The 24,421-nt window shown below is 36.8% G+C and overlaps 1 protein-coding gene across 15 annotated transcripts in view; it reads right to left on the bottom strand.

The window, feature by feature from the left end:
* Positions 1-23,404, bottom strand: part of TRDN (triadin) — a 231,443-nt gene extending 208,039 nt beyond the window's left edge. For 13 of the 15 annotated variants that reach the window (XM_082276586.1, XM_082276573.1, XM_082276587.1 and 10 more), the window contains exon 1: positions 15,897-16,374. In XM_082276586.1, the coding sequence (XP_082132712.1) occupies positions 15,897-15,918 (22 nt within the window). In that variant the 5' untranslated portion in view covers positions 15,919-16,374. Of the gene's footprint in view, positions 1-5,064; positions 5,181-15,896; positions 16,375-23,248 lie in introns of those variants that run through there. The other 2 variants (XM_082276584.1, XM_082276583.1) reach the window with 2 other exon arrangements.
* Positions 23,405-24,421: the final 1,017 nt, after the last annotated feature.

Genomic DNA, 24,421 nt, shown 5'->3' with positions numbered 1-24,421 from the left:
TCTTAGAACAGATGAAAACCTTTCCACTTATTTTAAGGAGATGATCAGTCCCAAAAGCTTTCATAATATTAAAGCTTTGCCTCAGTACTGTTCGAAAGATTTTATTTCAAGTTTAAAAAAAGCCACTATCTTGAGGTGGGCCTTCGATGTTATTATTGCTAACTGGAACAGAAAGTGAGCTACATCAAGGAAAAATTTTGACCTGGTTGGAATGATAGCTTCCTTATTACCTCCCATGGATTCTAAATCAACTAATCTTTGGCATCTGCTGTAAACATGTATAAACTCATCACAAAACCATTCAGCTATCCTTCACAAGCTGTAACACCTCCCCACATTCTCAGTAGAGCAGATCCATACAGCTCCAATATTCCTAGCCCACAGTAACAGCAGGTGCTGCAAAGTTTCCACCCAGCATGAGCGCCTTGCATGAGCATCAGACACTTGCTGGACCTCTGTAATGTTCCTGGCATCTTGTCTCGACCTTTGTTATTTTGCACTTTGATCTCTGACTGTTGGTGGGATAGGAAAAGACAAGAACAAAGTTGCATACCTATGCTTGAAGTTCAGCCATGAAAAGGATGTTTATGCATGTTTGTCCTAATTTTGTCCCAATGTTTTCCATCCAACAGAAAAACCCTTTTATTTCATATCGATGAAATGGAGATGATAGCTGGCATTGTTTTCCAGACAACCTGTCCGGTGTTCAGAAGTTTTCTAATGATGCTCAAACAGGTCCATATAAACACAATGTTCTCTTATTTATTAAATATTGACATAGTCTCTGGTCACATTCAAAGTGTGCAATTGTGTTTTGTGTATTTTTATAGATCTTCAAATCTGGATTTTTTTGCCCCATGTCTTCTAATATATATCCTCCATCTGACGCCTTGATGGGGCTACCTAAAAACAGGGGCTAGACAAAATTAAGAGGATAAGGGTGGGTATATTTATTGAAGGGCCTTCAGATACACTTTGGACAGTCAGAGCCTCAGGGGCTACACCCAAAAACGGACAACTGGTCACAAGTTTTTCATACTTTTATAAGTTTGGTCCATTTGCACAGCAGGGGTTAATCATCCAATTACAACTTTAGGTAATGAAGTTGTTTACTCTAAGTTTGTTCCCCCCTGATCCACTTTTGTTTACATATTTCAGGGCCTGAGACAGTAAGGTATCCTTGAAGTTCAGGCCCAGAGAAGAATTGTTTTGTCTGACCAAAATGGGAGAACAGTAGCTAGCAGTCTATATGGAGTTTTAGAGTTACACACTAAAGCATTGCAGAATTACAAATATATGAAAAATATAAAAACTAAAATCCTAAGGCATCACCTCCAGTTCACACTCTGATGAAGGGCCATATTATTTTCACTCTGAAGAAAAGAAGCAATGGGAATCTCCTAACTTCTGGCTCACTGCTCCTCTACACTGAACATAATGCAGGCTTCCCACGAGTGTAGCTGTTTGTCTTCAGCCATTTTCTTAGGGTTTTAATACACATTTAGCATATGTATAACATTTCTTGAATATTTCCTTCTTGGATTCTAAGAATACAGAAGCTACTGCTACTTTTTCATTCCAGGAAACTTTCAAGCAATTGTCTGATATTTCTTTAGTATTAATAGAGCAGCTTCAACTCATAACTTTGCCAGTATAATGAAAAGACATAGAGATGTCCTCTGCAGATGTAGAAGTTGATAGTCCTTTCTAAATTTTTAATAAAGCTTTTGAGAGTTACTTAGTTATCCTGCCTACATGTTTGCAAGATTTTGCTGGCTGTTATATTCTAGTCAAAGGCCTATTCATCATCTAGCCTTTCTTTATTAATTTCCTTTTCTATTATATCAATAGAGTGCAGCTTCAGCTGTAATTATGTAAGTGCTAATAAATAAAAAATGCATACTTTCACATCTATTGAAAATGAACACTTACTTTACAGTCAATATTTCATCCTTACAGCTTACATTTACTATATTCATATGGTCATCTAACTGATAATCTTTCACTCACTAATACAATTCATGGCCCCAAAACTATAATACATTCACAATGCTATTAAACTATTATGGTGGAAGACAAGAACAGACACAAAATATATCTAATTTAATCGAATGATTAATAGTGAATAACATTCATAACATTAAATAGAGGAAGGCCATAAGATATTGTACTACACTTGCTATTTTTGTTTTGTTGGGTTTTTGTTCAGTTTTTTGTTTGTTTGTTTTGGTTGGTTGGTTGGTTGGTTAGTTTTTGGGGTTTTTTTTTCATTTGTTTGTTTAAGGTGGTGCTTTATTTAGACTTTAGGGCAAGTGTCATATAGGAATTGTGAAATCAGCTGTATAGGATGATACTCTTAAAGAACTCTACCTACATACTGCACAGCATTCCCTGCACTCCTCAGGACCTGAACAGGAAGGGTACTTCTGACAGGTAAGTGGAGAAAAGCTGAAGTGTCTTTATGATTCTTACATCATTGCAACTGTGACAAAAGGTTTGTCTGAGACAAGACTTAAATAAGACATCAGTCTGATATACAGCTGGGCCTTATCAACAGTCCACATCAACAGTTCATTTCTATTCAACTTGCTGATCAGGGCAGGAGGAGTATCAGTTTTTAAGGGACATCCATGAGATATAAGAGAGAGTTGGAACATTTTCCTTGACACCAAATAGGCAGGCTAGTTAGATTTTCTTCATTCCATTTCCAGAAATGTTCAGACCTGGAGCACTACAGGCTGAGAGAGTCACTTTGGTATTTATTCCTCAGAGGGTGCTATTCCCTAGTAATCCACTGCACAAATGAACACAGAAGACCACCAGCCATCAAGGGCTTGTTAAAGTCCCATGATCAAGTGTTGAAAATGTTGATAACAAGTCTGCATGTACGAGAAAGTGTAAGATCTATTTGTCATGGAAAAATATTGTCAAGATTTGCATCATGCACAGTGTATTTCTGTCCAAACTGATACTTCAATTCACATCACCTTTAGTTAGGAGCTACTTCTTTTGCAGAAGGAAGTATAGGTTATAAAGAGTTAGAGTGCTGAAGCATTTGCAGATTCATATAGTGGAAATTTTGGCAGGCAGATTTTATACAGAATAAATTCTGATGATACATTCAGAAGCATACAAGCCATGAAAATAGTATTTGTACAAGACATCCACAGAAAATTAATAGTCTATATGTTTGGATGTTCATATTATTCATATCTATGTCCAGAAAAATTGTTCATTAAATTCTGGTTATAAAATCAATGAAGAATAAAGTAATTTATTATTTCTTTATCTTCCCTCTGAAATGCCCTGGCATTCAAGCAAGTTGGAAAGTCAAAACAAAAGTTATGTTTCTTTAAACAAAGTAAATCAAAAAAGTACTGAACATTAATAAAGGACTAGAAAAATGTGCTTTTTCACATAGAATATGTACTCTTCTTTTTCTGATGAGACACCACTACAGTTCTAGTTTTTTTCAAAACGATTGAAAATACACTCTTCAATGACTGTGAGAATAAAAGGTAACATTTCTATATTTAATGCAGCAGGAAACCTTGATTCTTCCAATAAAATAATGAAAAGCATGAAAGAAGTACAAAGATTGAAAGCAGACATAGATAGTCTTGACTGTGCTTGAAAACAGCTGAATCTTTTCCAAAACCAAATTCAAAGATTTAGCAAATTTCATGCAGACAGCATTCATTAAAGGCCTAAATAAGTGCATCTACTTTTTGAAGACTTAGAATTGTATAATTAGACAAAGTGAAATTATTTTCTACAAAAACCTAAAAGACAACAAGGATTTTGCTGTTAGTAGTAGCAACAATGGCTATTTCAAAGTCATTGACTGGAAATATTCAGTGAGTCCACAAATGTAAAAGAGTTTACAGTAACCACAAAAAGGGGAATAAAAATAGGACTGAGACAGGGAAAATCTTTGAATGTTGTCTTCAAGAATAGGAGTGTAGAGAATGCACTCTTTGAAAGCTGAAAATATTAGCTGAATTTTCATTCCCACTGACTTGAACCAGTTCTGTCTATGGGAAGGTGGATCTCACTTGTATATTCCTTAGACACAACTGAAAAAAAGGTTTTTTCATGATGAAACTACTGAGACAACTGTTATATTAAAATAGACTTTAAAAAATACACAGAGGTTTCTGAAGTTTACAGTATGCTTCTACAACCTAAACTTTAAGACAGGGTGACATTCTTCTGTGAAGTCCATTTAGCCTGAAGATTTTAATACCTTCATTTCTCTGTCTGCAGAATACACAGCATACTCTGGTTTAAAGTGCATTAATGTTGTAGCTGATGTTTGATTTATACTTACATAAGTAAAGCACACCCTAAAAGAGAAGGTGCTTTGGCACTGCTTGCATTCAAAGATGAGAACAGAGGAGAAAGAGGAACACTGTGTACAACCAGGACTTCACAGGCTTTTGTAAACACTCCATTTTTTTAGCACACTTTATAAATTTTCTTTATTTTGATGCCTACTCTTGTGCAAAAAAAGAAACTTTTTTTTTTCTGGTTGGTTGGTTGGTTGGGTTTTTTTTGCAGATTGGAGATTGATTTTAGTTACATAGCAAACTACAAGCAGTTCACCAGGTAACTGAGAGAATGAGTAGTCAGGGTGGGAAGAAAATCCAGAGAATTTTTTAAGGACTTACAAGCTTTTATTTCACCATTTCTTTCTAATCTTTAACACAAGGACGTTATATTATTCATAAATATTTTTTATGTCCTGTGTGCCCACAAGACCAGGAATTCAGGCTTCTGCAGAATTTTTTTGCAGACATTGCAGGACAAGAGGAAAGATCTCCCTTCCTGCTTATTTCCATAAACATAGGAAAATGGGGAGATGTGGAATTGGCTAAAAATTAGATTTCTGGGCTAGAAAACAGACACATAATAGCATTATAAAATGCTTTTTTGTTCTTAGTTTAATAGTTTCACCTGAAGAACAGCTGCTTCCTCCAGTGGGACAAGACTGACACTGGAATTACTCCAATGCAACCGATGCACATCTATTTTCAAAAGAAGATATAATTCACGTCTGCCTACCTGGGCATTTTCAGGGGAAGATGGAGCATCTGGAAGTTAAAATTGTATTCACATTTGAGAAATGCCAAGAAGATGTAAACAGCTTGATGAAAGAATAGAGAGGAAAGTGGCAGAGTCTGCAGATACAAGGAATCAATGATTACAACTTCATGGTATTTGCAAATAAATATGCTGCATTCACAGCTCAGAGTGTCCCAGTACCATTGAGAGAACAATGGACAGGGTTAGCTGAAATTTTACATAAAGTTTGCAGTATCTCAGACAAATTTCTGCTGTGTTGAAAAATTATTTCAGAACATGAAGAGTTGTGATATTTGAGAATAAACTCAAGAGCATTGTAAGTACAAGAACTAAGAAGTACTGTTGCTGCCTGTTCTGCTTGAAATAGCACTGATTTGAGGCAGCAGAACTATGAATTTAATAGACTCGATGATTAATGGGAGTACAAAAGGTGGGGAAAGTGAGGCATGAAGGTGTGTTGGAGGGGTGTGTGCCTATTGGGAGTACAGGCTCAGCTGCCCTTTTTGTTGCACCTGGGGACATGGGATCACTGCAGCCATCTAGCACTGGCAGGAGAGACACCCCACTGCAAATGGCTCTGGCAGGGAGTAGTGAGGAATCTCATAGGCCCCGAAGGCCACCAGATGTGGCCATTTCTGGGAGAATGAAGAGTGCAGCAGTCACTTGTCTTCTTCTTTGTGTTACTCACGTGAAAAACCCAGTCATCAGGCGGAAATGTAAAGCATGGCTTATGTATCGGAACAGCACAAGTAAGCACTAAAAATATTCTCCAGAATTTAATTACAAAATCACAGAATCATTTAGGGTTAAGATCTCTGACATCATCAAGTTCAAACTTTGAGTGATCGCCACCTTGCCAGCTAGACCACAGCACTGGGGGCCGTGTCCTGTTGTTTCTTGAACACCTCCAGGGGTAGACTCCACCACCTCCCTGAACAGTCCATTCCAATGTATTACAACCATTTCCATGAAGTAATTCTCCTGATATCCAACCTGTACCTCCCCTGGTGCAGCTGGAGGCTATGTCCTCTTGTCCTGTCACTGGGAGAAGAGGCTGACCCCCATCTCATTACAACCTCCTTTCAGGCAGAGAGAGATAAGGTCTCCCCAGAGCCCCCTTTTCTCCAGGCAAGTGAGGGTGCTTTTGGACAGTTGTATAGTTTAATATTCACTTTACTAGAACACTGAAGCTTAAAATTATTACCAAAAATACTTTGTTCTCTAAAATATTAAGGAAATCAAAGAATCTTTTAAAGTTTAAATTATTTTAGGGTTCTAGTGTAGAGACTGTTTCCAGCTGCATGAAGCAAAGTTATTAGACCCATGTAGCCCTGACCTAGGCACTACCACAGGGAAAAAAAATAGATCCAGTTCCACTTTATAGTTCTCAGCCATCACAGATGTGGCTTTATTTCTGATCTATACTTAGGAAGACACAGAGAAGAGTGGATAGCAACATTGTTGTAAAACTTAGTTTTACGGCTGACTTTCCCTTTTGTGAAACTGCCCTTAGCATTCACAGTGTGAAATGTATTCACCTGTCCTGACTGATGAATGAAATGATGGCAAATATATTCGTAAAAGGAATTCTCCACTAATTAGTTTTTAAGACAAAAACCTAGTCCTCATCATCGTTTTTTCTGTATAGTTAAAATTATCTTAATTCATTAACTCTGGCAAAATTGCTCATTTCCCTTCCCAATGCACTAATATCTGCATGTACACATATTAATTCACATTTAATTTTAAGTGTGTGCTGAAACCTCATCAATACTTTTAGCTAACCTTTCCAATCTTCCCCAAAATTTCATTCTCTTATATTTGTAGTTGTTTTCCACAAAATTTCCAAAGTTCCCTTCTTTCCAGAGTAACAGTGACCTAGCAAAGTTTCCTTGTCATCATTCCTACATGAGCTCTGTATAAAGAAAACAACAACAAATTACTGGACACTTCTGGTTCAATAGGAACTTTCCGGCAAAATACAGTCAAGTTGTACTACAAAATCTATGGATATCTCCCTCGTGATAAATGAAAGGAATAGGCATGGAGCTGTGTCTTTGGGCAGAGGGACAGACTGCACTTATTTCTGGAAGGGGAAGGAAGAGAGAGAATAAGTTGGGAGAGTTTTCACTGCTACTGATCTGGAAACTCATCACTTCATCTGGTTTGCTAACAGCAGAGTAGAACATTACATTTTCCAGACCATTTCAGGTGGTTTCTATGTAATCAATACAAAATTACAATGTTAGAACAAGAGATGCATTTTAGGATAAATGTATCTCACACAGACTAATTCTGCTTGAGCATCTGATAATGAGGTTACTCTTGCTGGGAAAAAAAAGATGCTTCTATTTAGTTCTAAGTTGACATTCCTCTTACTAAAGTAAAGCAAAAATTTTATCAAATATATTTACAGATTAAAAAAAAAAAAAAGAGAGAAAAAAAGAGAAGGGTTTTTTGCCCTTCCATTTTTGAATCAGCAGGAAACCTTTTGCTCTCAGAACTCACTTTCTTCTGCAAAATAACGTCTTCATCAACTTTACAGGTTGCAAGATAAATTTAGAGTAGAATATCAGTGGTTCTGCTCCAACTCATAGGGCACAGTCAGCCATCTAATCACGTAGCTGTTCCATTCAACCTCTACCACAGATCTTTTGAATAATAGTGTTATACTAACACTCCTGGTAAAAAACCAAACAACCAAACAAAAAACAACAAACCAAATCAACAATAAATATATAAAATGGTGAGTCAAACTTTGGATGCCTCCCTGTAAAATGATCACATTTTTACTATCATGAATGCAGATACAAAAAAAATTCTAGGAAGAAGAGAGTTCTAATGTTTTTCTTAGAAAAAGCAATTGAAATTATACTAAGTTTATGTTTCAATTACAGTTTAAATATTGGGATTATAAAATATATAAATATATAAGTATATAAATATATAAATATATATTAAGTATATAACCTAAACTGTATCATATACATGGGTTATCACATCTTTGGGGTGTTAAGTTGTATCCTACACCAGTTGTGTTCATGTACTACAGCTGACTTCAGTAAGAGTTGAATGAATAGGTCTGAAGTCAAAATTGAGGTCCTAGCTGCTACAGAGGAAAAGGTCAATGCAAAATGAGGGCCTTAATATTTGAATAGATGTATTAAATTATGCCTCTAAAAACAGTTACCAAAAACTATATTTATGGTAATTGTGTCAATTGTGAATAGCCTCTCAGCAAAGACTGAAACAAGATTTAGCCTTCCTGACATGCATAGAGAACCACAACTTAAATCTACATAATGGAATATAGGAAAAAATTGAGTTCATTTACATACCAAAAGAGGCTACAAAGGCTTAGATTCATTGTGCCTTTGACAAATTGACTCCAGGCAAAGGTACAGAGATACTTTTGAAGTTGTGAGAACATAAGCACGTACAGGGAGTAGCAGGTCTTTACTCATTACATATTTGTAAAGGATTTTTTAAAACTATCTTTGAAGAGAGAAAGAGGAGACTTCTCCAGTGAGGAAGTTTTTTTGTGCCTGGCATTTAATACTTTCCTTTCTTATGGTAAATGCCTTTGCATGGCACCAAGCAGAACTTTTAGACCAGATACAGGTTCATACTGTGCTTTTGGACTTATTCTAAAAGAAGGTCAAATCTGCCCCAGGACTCAAGTGAGGCTTATTCAAGACTTAAAGCCACAGCTTTTTCGTTCTGATTTCTAAGGACAAAGCTCAGCACTGACTATGATTTTGAGCAACTGAACTGATTTGAGTGAAAGTATAACACAGGTGAGTTTTAGCATATGGACCGTTTGGGAAAAAAAAAAGGAAAAAAGAAAAAATCAGTACCTCCTACAGTTTTTTTTTTTTCCTATTCAGCCTCCTCTACATTGCATGATCGTGTTTTGTTAGCTCATCTCCTTTACTCAAAATATAATGAGTCTAAAGAATAATGTAGCTGCTTACGTCGTGCTTTATCATATTCTTCTCATTAGCTTTTGTGTTTAGAGGAGGTGGATAAAAAAGTATCAGAGGCTACGAAGGAGAGAACGTGGGACAGAACAAGATCTGTCAGCAGTGTCATCTGATAGTATTTCTGCTGCCTGTTGGTGTCACTATCTCTACTGTTGGTCAAAGATTTGGTAGCCATGTACTTGCTTCGCAATTCCCAAAACAGACTTACATAAATCAACTGTGCTGTAGGCACATATTAGGAAAAAAAGCAGAAGCTAAATCTTGCTGGTCCCTTTTGACCACATACAGCTTAAACACACTTTCACTCAGGAATCTAAAGTCTGAATGGTCTGTTCCAGTGCACTAAAGCTAGATATACCATATAAAGGCACTGGGATAAGGCTAAAATATTAAATAATCATATTTTCTGATAAAAAATGTTTAAAGTTGACAAAAGAGCATGGCAGTGGGATAAAAAGGATAAGAAGCACAGCTAGTTGTCCATAGCTTTAAGTTAAGTCTTTAGATGCAGCGACTTTACATCTTACTTATCTTTCTTATCTACTCCATGTACTGTATTCCCAGTCTGATCTGTCAATGCAAAGCAGCAAGGATATGAAGCCTGCCTGTCTCTGCAAGTTCTCTTTGACCATACCTTTGGTTTGGTTTTAAAGCAATAAAAAACTCTGTTCATCTTTTACACCTCTCTGAAGATATTTCATTATTAAATCTCAACATGTCTCCTTTTTAAGACCCACTAAAATGAGGCTGCAGTGTGGGAGTATAGGCTGGGAATATAATTTTTGATGCTTTTCGAATCTTAAACTAAAGTTTTCTGTAAATGTCATTAAAAAAAACACACTTTAAAATTAAAAAAGGATTTAGGAAAACCCTGTGCTAAGGACCACACTTTCACAATACTACAATTTTACATTACTATTTATAGAAATCACATTTCTTTAAACAAAAAAACCTATGATCAAGACATTACAGTTGTGAAAAAAGTTAAAGAAATCACTGAATTGTTGAAAACCACTGTCTAAGCAGATGCAATCAAATTAAAGTAGTCTTTTTCTGAGAGTATAATCAGTCTGCAAATGCAAAGAATGTGTTCTTAATGTCAATTTATTTTACTATTTGAACTCAATTATGATCTTAATTTATATCAAAGAGTAATAAGGATTTTAAAAAAAAAAGTAGAAAATATGCTTTCTTTCCCTAACTTTTGAATAAACATTATATGAAAGAAAATGAGTTCTATCAATTATATATTCTTGTAGGATGCAGTGGCCAGGACCTAAATTAGAAATAGCATTATATTTGTTTAATAAACCATTTAACTTATCAAAACAACTTATATTTAAAATTGACTTTTTCTATTTAACCAGTAAGAAAATGTACATATATAAACAATTTTTAAATGCTGTGTTTGTACCATTTTAATTGAATTCCAATTTCCATCTTAAGGAAGCTTGACAGAAACCACAAGTGAAAAAGAAACCATTATCTAGCAAAAGAGAAATGCACCATTTACCATTCTCTATTATTTAAAACCAAAATATTCCCCCAACATGAAAAGACTAAGAATCTGGATAAATGGCTCCTAAAATATAGAATATGTTATTAGACAGATACTTAGGTTATCTTTCTCTCTAAAAGGCACAAATTCAGTGAGAAGGGCTGCATTCTGTTACCATGTTAGGCTCTTTTGGAAAAAAGAATGATAGATGACATATGTAAAAAACTTGAAAATTGATGTTTTGAAATCCAGGTTTCTTGCTTGTTGATTTAAATAATGATTAAAATCAATGACCTAAAAGTCTTTTCAATCATTTTGATTTAAAGCAATTCACTCTCTACTACTGTAACAAGATTTAAGTTGGTAAAATGAGTAATTTCCACTAGTTCAATCTTTTTAAACAGAGAAGAAACCAGTGAATATCAGCATCGGAAAGAAAGAAAAAAGTTTTTCATTTCCGTAAATGGATGACCTTCTTCCAATAGGGTAACTCTGGTTTGTTTCTCTCTCCTCAGTATGTCCTGAACTGAAACTAGACCTGTATCATGAAACTTTTTAAAGTAAAACAGTTTCTGCTTTCCAGAACCAAGAAGTAAGAACAGAGTGAATCTGCCTCTTACTCAGTATTTATAGTGTAGGCAATGGGTAAAACTACTCAAAATATTTCTAGACTAGATTTTTTTTCAAGGTTTAGGTCCCCGAAGAAGTAGCTTGGGACTTCTGAGAATGTAAGTAGTAGTACAGATTTCACTTTTAAATTAGTGGTAACTGATCTCCCCAATGACTTGAAAACACTAGAAGATTTTAAACACATTTCTTTTTATATAAGTAACCTTAAAATATGTTCTAAATACTTAAGACCTGAAGGTTCTTTAAAAAAAAAGTGAATAAATGTTCAGACCTACAGGCCAGCTGTTTGCCCACAAGTAAACAGGAGATAACTTTATACACACACTTTAACCTGTCATGGACTAACAACAGGACACATTAGCTTAGTCCTCTGGTTTATAGGCTTTAAGTCTTTCTACTGTCCAGAGCTAGGACCCTGACTTTCTAAGGGGCTACTTAAGGTAATGAATGATATGTAAGAGTTTCCCCATACCAACTGAGTGTGTGTAAATACTGTATCAGCTTTGAGTAGCATTGTCCACAAATTCTTAAACCTGAAAGCCAAGCTAATCAATTTGGCCTCATGCTTGCCTCAACAGGCTATGAGAAAGCACCAAGGCTAAAAGCAAACTAACCAGCACAGTTCTCCAGACCCACAGTAACAGGGGAATACAATTTTTAAGGAATTTCGGTAAGAATTTGGAGCTTCTGTTCCCCACAAAGATTTTTTGCAGGCAGACCTGGGTTTTCTGACTTTCTTGTCTTTGTGTAATTAAGCTGCTTATTTTACCTGGTTGTTCTGTCCTTAAAAATATAATGCTAAAATTGTTGCATTCTCCTTACCCTGCTGTAATAGGTGTACTATCTTCTTCTTCGTCAACACTGAAGCCAGAAAAAGGAGACATCTTTTCATTTTGAAAATTTGCTAGATGCAAATGGATTCTGTAGAAACCTTCTAATTCCAAGCATAAACAGCAGTCTAGCTGAAGGGTAGGAAACACCTCCTATGCCTTTAGCCATGAAAATGAATCATCTAATCTAATTTATTCATCTAGGCCCCTGTTGGAGTCAGCACAACTGGCACCTCTAGCAGCAACTCATGAATTATCATAAGAAGCAGTTATTTTCCTCTTGCCTCAAGTGCGCCTTCATTAAACTTTTCACCAATTGGATAATACTGTTAGCTTCTGACCATCACACTTGTGAAATAATTGGGATTTAACCCTCTGGCTCTTGTGTGTTATTTCTCATATATTAGTAGTTTCTTGTCTGTTAATCTTCAAGCATACAGGCAACATTTTCTTGCCTTTTGAAATGGTTTATACCTTAAAACTTTTCATAGTTATCCAATAGCCTGAGAAAAGGGCTGAAATGCGGAAGCTAATTTTGATTTTGTCACTGACAAGCTGTGTGTAGCCTTGGGGCTAGCCTGTCTCCTTGCAGCCTGCTCCCAGACAGAGGAAATATGTAGTTGCACAGCTCTCAGCAGCAAAATAAGGACCAAACTGTGACTCATTGTCACATTTCTATTTGACTCTTGCTTCTCTCTTGCTCCACTGGGGAAATAAGTTGTGGCAGACAAACAGCTGGCACAGAAACCTTGTCTTTCTCCTCTCCTCACCTCCCTGGATTAAATCAGTGCAGTCTCCAGAGCACTGCAGCAAGCAGAGATGAGTCTCTGTTCATTCTTCCCTGGATGGGAGGACAAAGTGTCAGGGGATGGCCATCAACCTTGTACTGTGCCCTGCAGGAGAATGGACTAGAAAGGACCAGCTATAGGGCTGGAGCTATTATGCACATACAGATTAAGGTGTACATTGGTAGAAGCCATTTCTCAGAGGTGTCAGACTTTTTCTGTATGTATTTCAGTGGTGGCAGCTCCAACTACATCTGCCATTGAGTCCAGTCCAATCCAGTCCAGTATCATAGTTAGAGACACACGGCTTTCTAGACAATGCCTTAAGTGGACCAGAGTAAAGATCCTGGCCACTACAAGAATATTCAGTAACTGCTTGAATGTAATAATAACAAGAACAATAATTAGTAATCACAGTAATAATAGTACTAATACTAATATTAATATTAGATCCTCAGAGTATTGCAAAGACAGACTACTTAGTCTCTGTACTGCATCTCTGTACTTTTTTTTTATAGAGTTTTAAGGACTTCCACTTTTTAATAGTACATTTCTGTGATCGCAATGACATGCAATCTGAGAATGCTGAAGATAATCCTCTGGAATCTTCTCCTAAATACTTGACAGCTAGAGACATAGGTCCTGCCAGCTTTCTAAGGACATTTATAAATTGCTGTCTTCAGAGATCTCATTTTATCTTTCACAGTGTACATTTTACCAGTATTTCCACAACTAACAATTTGTAGCTGTGTAAAAGAATAAGTAGCACTTGTGGGTTTTGGTGTAAGTAGACAGGGCAGGGTCATTGTTTATTGGCTACATTTTTAAGTAACTTAGTCTAATTGTCATTATCATGATGGTGACGTGAAAGAGCCCCCCATTTCCCCTGTTCATCTGAATAGATCATTGTCCTGACACAGGCTGTCAGAAAGAGATACCCTGAGATATGCACCAGCACACCCTGCCAGGGCTGTGCCATCTCTCTAAATGAGCACCCACACTGGCCATGGCAGTGCTGAAGCCTGCATTGCTGCTGTGCCCGGCTCTCTGATGTGTCAGCATGGTACCCCAAAAGGCAAGGAGCCTGAGAGTGTGGCTGTGCGACTGACAGCGGGAAAAAAAGGGTTATGAATACCTATTGCAAGGAGTAAGTGGTTTAGTTCTAACAAAGTCCTGAAGAGCCCAGCAAATCATGGGCTGGGGGGAGTTAAATGGAAAAAAAAATTTAAAAAAAAATTGTTTGAAGTAACACGTGTTAGAATAGTTTTTTGGTTATCCAAACTATATGCTGCTGAAGTTCATATCTGAATTTTCAGATTGTGAGCGCAAGTACTAACCCCAGAGGAAAATAAACTTCAGTGAAACATTAGCTCCAGGCTGAATTCTTACTTTTTTGCCATAAATAAAATTTCCATCTTGTGGATACAGAATTTAAAAATCAGTCAATCAACATAACTGCATTCCAAGTACATGAAAATAAAATAAAACTAAGCCAAACATAACTAAACGAAACTAATTGTATAGTTTATTTCCCTGTCATGTGTAAGGTCAGCTTACTGGGGACCTGATGACCCTTGTCATCTAAGTCTATGCTTCGCACAAAAAACCCCACAGAAGACACACACTGTTACAGCTAAGGAACTCCCATAAAAACACTATAAAAGCACAATGGAAACATTTTCAGACTCATTGTTTTCTGTCATTCTAGGGTCTTTTATTTTCTTTCTTTAATAAACTAAATGACTGAAAAGTCATTTCCAGACTGATTGAAAATTGCTATTTTTCTATTAATTTTTGATTTAAAATCTCACTAATTTGGTTGTTTCAAAGATTTCCCTGATAACAGCTAGAAAATAACCAATGTTTCCAACAAACCTAGTTAAGAACATCTGAATAAACCAGTGTTAGTGCTTGGGTTAGGGCTGTCAGGCCTTAGCCACCTGTTTTGGCAGTATTTGCAGCCAGAAGTAAATTATAGATCTGTTCAACTGCTGATTAAAAAATCACATTGCCTCCCTGCTGTGGCTAACCAGACATCAAGCAAGGATCGTACTGCTTGACTTAGTTCTAACATCAACCCTTAAAAAGGAAGGGGATCACTTTCTAATAACACTTAATGCAGATCCTCTTAAAAGTATGGACAATAAAAAACGGAAGATTAAAACTACGTCTTTCATGCGCTAAAACACCACATAATCCTGAGAAGCAGAATAAATATAACACTCAGTAGACTGTTTAAAAGCTTTTTTTTTTTGTATTTTTGTAATTATTAAATTTTTGTGGTTATTAAATTCCGGTAAACACTGGAAAGAAAAAGTTGGAGTGTATTTCAACTAAAATATTCAGTATTAAAGAGGGTTGAATTTTAAATATACCCCCCCTCTGACTTCAGCTGATAAAATATTGTTATGCATATAAAATATTATTTAAATATGAATGGTCAGGAAATATTAAAGTACATGAAACATTCATATTTAGAATATGCATTTATTGGTTGATACAATTGCCTTTCATTCTTGCAGGCCAAGATCTGGCATATTTATTTCAGCACAATTTTCACTCACTCCTTTAGAAGTCTACCTGAATAAGGATTGCAGAGGGTTTTTTTACCTTTTGCTCTTCATGTACAGTTCACAAATACTCTGTGCACCCTATGGAAAAATCAGGGCCAACAAATTAAGCTATTCTGACTCTGGCAAATCTCTGATTATAAGGAGCTACCAAAGCTTTTTCTAAGCAAAGGCTTGAGAGTAGAACACCCTGAATTTCAGACATTCTCCTCTTGTATCACTCTTATGGAGCTGCCTAAAAAATGGTGTTCTGCAACTGAAACGAAGGTTATTTTTAGAGGTGTACAGAGAACTTGCTTCAGTAACTGGTAAAAACTCAGGCTACAGGAGTGGAAAAAAAAAAAAAAAGAAAAATCAGGAAAGAAAATTAAAAAGGATTCCAGAAAACAAAATTAAATGACCCTGGAGTGAAAACATTTGCTAAGAATAACAAATCATTTTGACATGCCGGTTCAATCATACTGTTAAAGCACATATCATTTTTGGTTAATTATATTTGAAAAGAGTTACTGTACCTTCTGCTGTTATCTCGGCCATGATGATGGTAAGAGATACTCTGTTTAAAAGGTCAAGATTTACTGTGGCAGCTTAGATAGTACTTCTGGGTTGCTGACACTTGCAGGAGCTGCAGAATGAGAAGGAGGGAGGTCCTCTGCTTTGTCTAATTGTGTTCCTTCTTCTTTTGCACCCCCTGAAATGTCTGTTTCCTCTGCAGAATCCTGGCCTCCCAGAGCAACCCAAGGCCTTCCAGAGGCAACACTTAAAGCTCAGTCTAAAGTATCAGCTTCTAACAAAAATAGCCATGCCTCAGAGCGAGCCTTCAGAATGTTTCCTAGTATCCTCAGAACCATGCACACTGCAAATAAAAAGTAAAAAGACACAGCTCTAAACAGGACAGGAATGCATGGAAAGGCAACAAAAATCAAAAAACTGGGAAAGAACTGTTCAACGCTCCCACAGCCTTGCTAGCATAATTGCAGTTCTTTGGGGGGTATGTCAGGAAACATGAAATATAGAGTTCAAAGTAACCTTATCCATCCCAGTACAACTTTATTCTTAGCACACTCAGTGCTTAGCACATTCTTCCTGGCCTTATATGGCTTGGGGAGGGTCCTATGAAGCTCACCGCTGACTAAGGGGGAGGGTAAATTTAGGTGATTTTCTCCACTTAGACTCTTAGTCGCAGTTCAGAACCAATTAAGATACTAATTTAAACCTATGAAATTGGTTTGGACATTTTTTGGTCCTCTTCTGATTTGCTGCAATTATCACTCATACCTGTGAAGTTCATTTAAGTATTACAGAACACTGATAAAAATTTAAATAATAATACTCTATATTATCTAGATATCTGAAGGTAATATGCAAAAAAATATCAAGTAGATCAGATTTGTTTTTCTAGGTCTGATTCATGGAAATATTTAAGTAGCTCAAAAACACTATGATTTTTAAAAAAATTTTATAAGACTGAAAAGAAGCAGGTTTTTAAAAGGAATGAAAATGAGGTAAAATATTAACAATTTAAACAAGAATAATTATTTAAAAACCTGAGTAATCTTTTCATTACACTATTTGCAACTTTGCAGCTATGGAATTATGTATGTGGTCTATAGCTTGAAAATGAAATTAGCAAAAAAGTGCCCTCAAGCCAGCATACCTCTACGTAAATGTCATCGTCACATGAAATCAGAAACCATCTCAAACAGCTCTTGCCAGTGAACCTATAGTCACCTTGTCTCTGCTACATGAGTTGGCATTTACACTTCTCATCTTCCCCCCAGGAGACATAAGCACCTGGCTCTGTGGCAAAGTGTGGGGAAAGGAATCTATTTATCCAATGCACAAGATGCAGAAGCAAAGGTTCATTGAACAACAAAATCACCACCAGGATTTTTCTCTTCCTTCTACTCTTAACACTTCAAACCTGCCACATGTATGAAAATGTTAGCTTTTTCCAGCCAAAGCTTGCAATCAGTGCTTGATCCCCGTTCTTCTTTAGCTCTACTGACCAAATCTTTTGCACTGACAAGTTTTGATTACTTGATGCTAAGTACTCAATCCCTTTCTGATCATCCCTCCAGCCCTCTGTTTGCTCCTTTAGCCTGTTCTTCAGTAGATCCTCCTCACCAAGGCTGATAAGGAGATTTTAGATAAAACCTTATTTCTTCAAAAATACTCTTTCATGAATACCAAAATGGTCCGAGGAGTCACATTCACTTATCAACAAAACAGCCACCCAGAAAAGGTCAGTGGTTAGTAAAGGATGATAGAAGGTGTGATACTAAGGCAAATCCCTTGTTCTTCTTAATTATTTCTCTTCTGCTGAAGCAGTTCCATTTTACATGAACAGTTAAATATTTGGGGTCACCTATGTTTTGACATCTTTACTATTTGCTTGAGATGTGAGAGAGATCATCTGAATACCCGAAGCACAGAGCTAATCAATCCTGCAAAGTCAAGATTTCACTTTTATTCCTATTCAAATTGAATAAAAGAGTAAAGTCGTAGTTTGGGAATGTGGGGAGAGAGAAATGGGGAAAAATTCACGTCTGAATATTTTCTTGTTTTATGGAGCAAGATCCTGAGATTGTAGACTATACCCAGACATAGGTATTTGTATATACCCATACCCATAGGTTTTTGTATAACTAGCTGCATGTGTATGATTGTCTGTCCCTTACCACTTTACATTTCAGCTACTACCACATGCCCTCTTTTCTCCATGCCTTATTTCCTTGCTACTATTTATGCTTACCTTCAATCATGGGCTGCTATTCTGAAACCAAAATATAAGAGCAGAAGAGGTGAGAGAATCCAACTGGAAACCAATTTTCCACATCAGCCCAGTGGCCAGAAAGAGAAGTGCTTGGTACCCTCTGCATCTCTTGTATGCCAAAATATTCATTCTGGGAAGCAGGATAAAGATGTCATACACACCAGTATCTTACATCTGTAAGTGTGGCTTTAGGCAACTGTATTGGAAATTACACAGTTGCTCCCTTTAAGGAGGAAAAACTCAAGGGATCTGGGTGTCATATTTACCAGAGACAATCACAGCCTCAGTGAAAATACACAGAAATAAAATAAATCAAGTTATGTGTATGTGCATAAACATTTAATCTGACAAACAAACATTGCCATCTGGAAATTGTAAAGAATGTCATATTTATTCCTTAGCAGTCTAAGCAAGGGAAAATCTGAAAAATTTTTTTGGGGCAAGTTAGAAGTTTTGTCAAAATCTGAAATTCAGCTCCTGACTCAGTTTAGGAGTTTCTTTTAAATTAATCTGTGAAATTCAGTATGCAGCAAGTCAGTGAAAAATCTACACAACTCTTCATGCAACAAAGTTAACATTTTTTCCTGGCCTAGTTCATATGTTGAAAAATGCATTTTATTGGGAGCTTTTCCTGTCTAACCTGACCAGGAATGTTCTTTTGTAAGATGTCCTTTCTCTCTCTTTGCCCCGCAAACAGCTAGGATACTGAAAATTCTAGAACTACTTTGGTTCTTGGAAGTGATATCTAAACTTGGATGCGCACAAGTTTTCCATATTTTCTTCTGATTATGCCTGGGGCACGATGAGAAAATGCTCTTGCTTCAAGTTAACAATAGATATTCCCTTTCTGCTCACAGGGGTTACGAGGTAAATGAACTGTCCTGGGATCAGTTCCCACATTCAGTGTTGATGGAGGGAAGTGTAGAAGCAGCTACACGCTCACACCATATTCCTCAGATACACAAGTCTGTTTTAGACAAAATAAAATGACAGTTCTCTTTGCTCTATAACTGCCTAGATAGGGAAAAAGTACCAATCTTAGGAAGAGAGGAGAAGGACCTACTATATGCTGCTACTAATGTCTGCATATAGCCTTGATCTCAGTTAATGTATATTTCACTGAGAATCCTAACTGATGAAACAAAGTAAAGTAATTATTTGAGCAACATTTTAAGGAAAATGTCAAATGTTTACTATTTGTCAAATTCTAATGCAAACTCCTGCTTATTGGTAAAAAGTTTGGTTGTTCATATAATCAAAGTAGGAATATAGAAATACTTTATGAGCTCATTTCTGGGTTGTCTTGATGATATTATTAAAAAGGGAATTGGGAGAGAACAGTTCATATCGAATTATGAGGTAATGAGAGGAGAGACTTTGATGCTGATATAAGGAAGTATTGGAGGAATTGAGTATAACTGTCATTCAACAAGAAAATGAAGAACAACATTTGATTTGTCTGCTAACATATTACTGATGTATTTTCAGAGTTCAGTCCTACTGAGGATCAAACTATGCATGAGAAAAGGGTTTTATATCCCATTGCATGCTCAGCAGCACAGCAGGCCCAAGAAAAGGAAACTTTAACTCTGATACACCTGATGATGTCCCCAGAGCAGATGGGAATATGTTGTTATCAGAAACACCCAGTAATCAACTGATAAGAACTAAATAGATGATGAAAGCATAATGCCAAGGAGAGGGCGAATGGTACTGAATCTAGTAAATAATAAAGACATATGCAGAAGCAAATATATGATGAGTGAAGTCTGTCAGCTGAGCTTTGATGTGCATATGAAGCCAGTTTCCTCTGAAACGGACTTTTTAGGCTTTTGTTTAGTAATACTGTTACTTATAGATGAGATTTTCATTCAACCCCAGTAGTAATACTGTGTTTTCCAGTATGAATAGGGACACACATTCTGGTGCCTCTGAAGTCCTGATCAGTCAAATATGTAGTTGTGACTTTCTATGGACCATTAGACAACTCTCAAGTAATTTTTTTCCATTTGTGATTGATATTCCATAATTAACAGTTGCAAGATTTTCGGAATTGACATGACCAAAATATAGCCATATTCTGGATATTCTAAAGCACACCGAAAATATAAAACAAAGCAAGACCTCAGTATCACATCTGATCTAGTTTAAATCTTGGCATATGTATGTCTAACCATTCTCATAAATCAATCCGCATCATTTTTCAATTACAGAATTACAGTCATATTGCTTTTAAACAAGTTTTTATTTCATATGCAGGAGACAGTAGGTTGAAGTCCATAGTAGATCTGTCCTACATTTAATGTGAACTACTGACAGACAGATAAGGAGTTCTGTCCCTGTAGGCAGACTGCTCTGGATGTAAATCAGGCTCCGCCTGGGGATGGCTGACAAGCACACTGGGGTCACATCACCTTGGCACTCTGAGTTCATTAAAGGACATTTCCAAAACTATATGATAGAAACACAGCAGGTATGAAAGAAAATATCTATGATACTGACTATTCTGCTTTACTATGGACAATATCCCTATTAGTCACTGTACCTCAAAACTGTTGAAGTAGCCTCAGTCTGGATGTGTGAATAACAAACATTTTCTAACATCCAAGAAAGCCAACTGATTATAAAACTACTTCCAGGAAGCAAGAACATCCTACTATTCTTCTTGCAAGCTGTCCAAATAGACAGTCTGTGGAAAGAAATTAGCCTAAAGCAGCCCCCTTTCTTAAAAGAGTCAGGGGGTTTCAGTGTTCTCTGCTTTAACTCTACTGAGTATAACTATAAGCTAGGTTCAGGGAGGGCATTTATTGCAGCATGCCAAGGTAGACTGCATTTGAATGACCTTTAGCAGCTCCATGCTGCATGCTTCTCCTTTTCCTTTGATTATTCTTGTTATTCTTAATGACTATTGTTTTAAAACCACCTATGTGGCTTTACTTTCACATCTAGAAAATTACTCAGAAGCTGTTTCAAAGACGAGTTCTATGTGAAAAAGGAATATCTGGAGCTGGCCCTTTTTAAGAAGCAAGGACAAAAAGTACACTGTAATTGTCTATTTCTTCAGGACAACCTGTATCCAAGCTTGACCGTGTATGGAACATGGCAAGTTGCCAAACAATTACTGGAGATGGGAATTGGCCCTGTCACAACATTAATTACTCCTGTCAAATACTGATTGAGAACTGTTCAAATATACCAAAGTACTTGGTGTTGGGTCAAAAAAATGTCCTTTTTGAAGCAAGGTGACTTCTGTTCCCATGACTTTACTTGAGAACAAAAATTTTCTAAAAGAATTCACTGATTTAAAAAAAAAAAAAATTTGAAACAAAGTTTCTATGCTGAAAGAACAAGATTCAGAAATATATCACAGAAAAATAGGTAGACAAAGAGCAAAACTTTTCCTAAACTTCAAATTTCAAACCCAGCTCCAAATTTCTAATACATATTAAATTTGTTTTCAGATCTTAGCCTTATGAAAAGCTCCAATAGAAATCACCATATAATGGTTTGGTTTTTTTCCAGATATGACCATAGTCAAGCACATTGACAAAAACAGATGGAGAGAAAGACTATTTTGAGCAAAAGTCTGATGTGAAAAGACAAAGGCAAATGTATGTTTTCGTGCCGAGTACTTGGGGAAAAAATATGGGGTAGAACTAAGTATCACATTACTTCAGTAATGTGAACCCTTTTTGGGATTCTTTAAGCTATCTGCTCAGCATGACCTTCACAACCGAGAGGAAATCCCTTCATTTTAATAGCTTATTCTTCTTCTTGGTATGTCAGATTATGTACCACATGTTCTTAGACACTCAGGCTAGACTGGACTTCCCCTAGTCACATTACCAAAGGATTTGCCTTGTAAGTAAACCCAGCCAAAGTGTCAGGAGGCCCATCTGGATTTTGGCACCTTCACAGCTTTTCTGAGAGCACACACTCAGTATCTAGGCACAGTGAATTAAAAGCCATTTTCAAGTGAAGAACTTTTTGTCCTAGATGTCTGTGTGTGTGATACAGCTACAGCTCTAAGAGCAGTTTTCCTGACAGTTTGTGTCTCCTGTGTTTTGTGTTTGGGGTTTTTTGAACATCAGGGTTTTCTGCTACTCCCAGGTCACTGTTGCCCGGGGACATTAGGACCTGCTTGAGTTGTGCATTTCCACTGATATGACAGATATCAGCTCCTGGCAGTGGATAAATCATTTCATAACTCCTCAAATACAAAAGCCTCTAGATTAATTAACTCTTTATGTACCACAGTCACCCATCCAGCAATACACAAACGTACGACTCAAGCTGCTCAAGAAAAAATCGAATCTGCCATTTGTCACAAATATTCAGAGAGAGATACAGAACAAAGGAGAAAAATATAAAGCAGAAAAGTATTTCAGCAATTATCAGCCATAAGAAAGAAATTACATGAAAGAAACCAGATTTATGGAAAAAAAGTCTGTTTCTACAACAGCTATAATTTTTCTTTGTGTTGCCTCTATCTTTCTCCTACATTCTAGTCACAGTCTTGGACAGATCAAAGCTAGAATTGCAGATGAAGAACCTACTTTATTATTATTATTATTATTATTATCACTATTATCACTATTTAAAAAGAAAATCTAATCTGGGAGCTTTTTCATTGGCAATTTAGCTTCTTTACAGAGTAGAAGACATGAATTAGTAAATTCAACCTTGTCAGTGCTGACAGCTTCAACTGCAGTGAAAAAAGGATGTCTAAAAATTAAAGGATCTTTTAAAAAGAAAAAAATTTGAGCATTATTGTCTTTACAACTCATCATAGCATGTATATATTAATTTTCCTTCAATAGTACATCACCATTTGTCACTGTCAATCAATTTAGATTCCTGTCCAAGCTCCAACATATGTCCATAGTCAGCTTCTTAATGCAAACCATAAAGAATATTTCTCTGCAAAGCATTTACTGAAAAGAATTGCTACGCCTTTCTTTCTCCTCTCCAGTCACCCTGAAAGAGCAGAACACAAATAGACCAAGTGTAGAGGACTACAATGATCCTTAAGGGACAGTTATACCTTTGTTTTTTCCAAATTCCCATTTTAAATGAAAATAAAAGTATTACCCCAGAGGCACAAAGTAGAAGATCCTCAGCTGCGTCCCCAGAGCTCAGAAGGCAAGGCAAGGACATTGGGGACTTTTGGAAGCTCCCGGATGCATTCCCAGGGCCTGAGGAAAGTGTGCAGCGCTGGTACAACTGGCACAAGCTGCAGCTGCCAAGGAGCTGTTGGCAGGTGTTCCCTGTGGGGCCAAGGGGCCGTGCAGCCAGATCCAGCAGGGCAGCACGTCGAGCTGTTGTGCAACCGTAAAACAGTCCAGACTAGGACACAAATGTTTTCTGGAGGATGTGGCCTCTAGTTTAAAGGTTTGTGCTTGTCATCATTTTGTAGGTCTTGGAAGTAATTATAACCACGCTTCTAGCTTTTAAATTCATAGGCAGTCTGTGAAGTGGACATTTGACTATAAAATCCAACTTTATATGTCTTGAATTTAAAGATTTTCCTCTCTGGTCACTCCTACTTCTTGTCCTTTCCTGAGTTACCTGGAAAGTTCAAGTTTTCCTCAAGTTCATGTCAGGAGAAAGGTTTTGTGAAGAAAATGTAGCCTGGATATTTGGATTCTGCTTCACCTAACAATGCTGCCTTATGACGAACAAGGAAAAAACATGTTTCGTGTTACTTAGGTAACAGATAATTGAGAAACGGGTCTTGGTTTTCTTGTTTTGTAGTGTTGTGCATTTTTTTCCCTAAGAGAGGGAAGGTAGATAGGCTTTTACTCAATCTCTGAGGAAGGCAGTATAACAATACTTCTATTTGCCACATTTCAGAGTAATGACAAAAAAGTGTTATCTGTTCTACAAATAAGAATCAGAGCATGACAGCTGAGTGGAGAAAACATTTGGTTCAGCTGCAGAAATAACAAAGGCCACACGACATCAGATACACAAACCCAGGACTGAAAGCACAATCAACCAGAACACGCAGTTTTCGCACATCACCAAATTTGACCTAATGTTCAAAATTAAGTTTGTGACCAATACACAGCAAAGAGGTGCCTGACAGAAATGTGGGTTCTGCACAGCCCTGGGGGAGGTTACACAGAGGCAGAAGACTGCAAGTAGTGAGTAGTTCATGCCACAAGCACAGTTATGGTCCCAGCTCCCTCTGCTACCTGACTTGACAAACCTGGTCTGTAAATGGTACCATCCCACTTCCTTACACCATTTGTCAAATGAGTC

This window comes from Coloeus monedula, assembly GCF_965178545.1.
Source record: "Coloeus monedula genome assembly, chromosome: 2".
In the NCBI taxonomy this organism is placed as follows: Eukaryota; Metazoa; Chordata; class Aves; order Passeriformes; family Corvidae; genus Coloeus; species Coloeus monedula.
The sequence above is the reverse complement of the archived record's forward strand: the minus strand, read 5'-3'. Positions and strand labels throughout refer to the sequence as shown.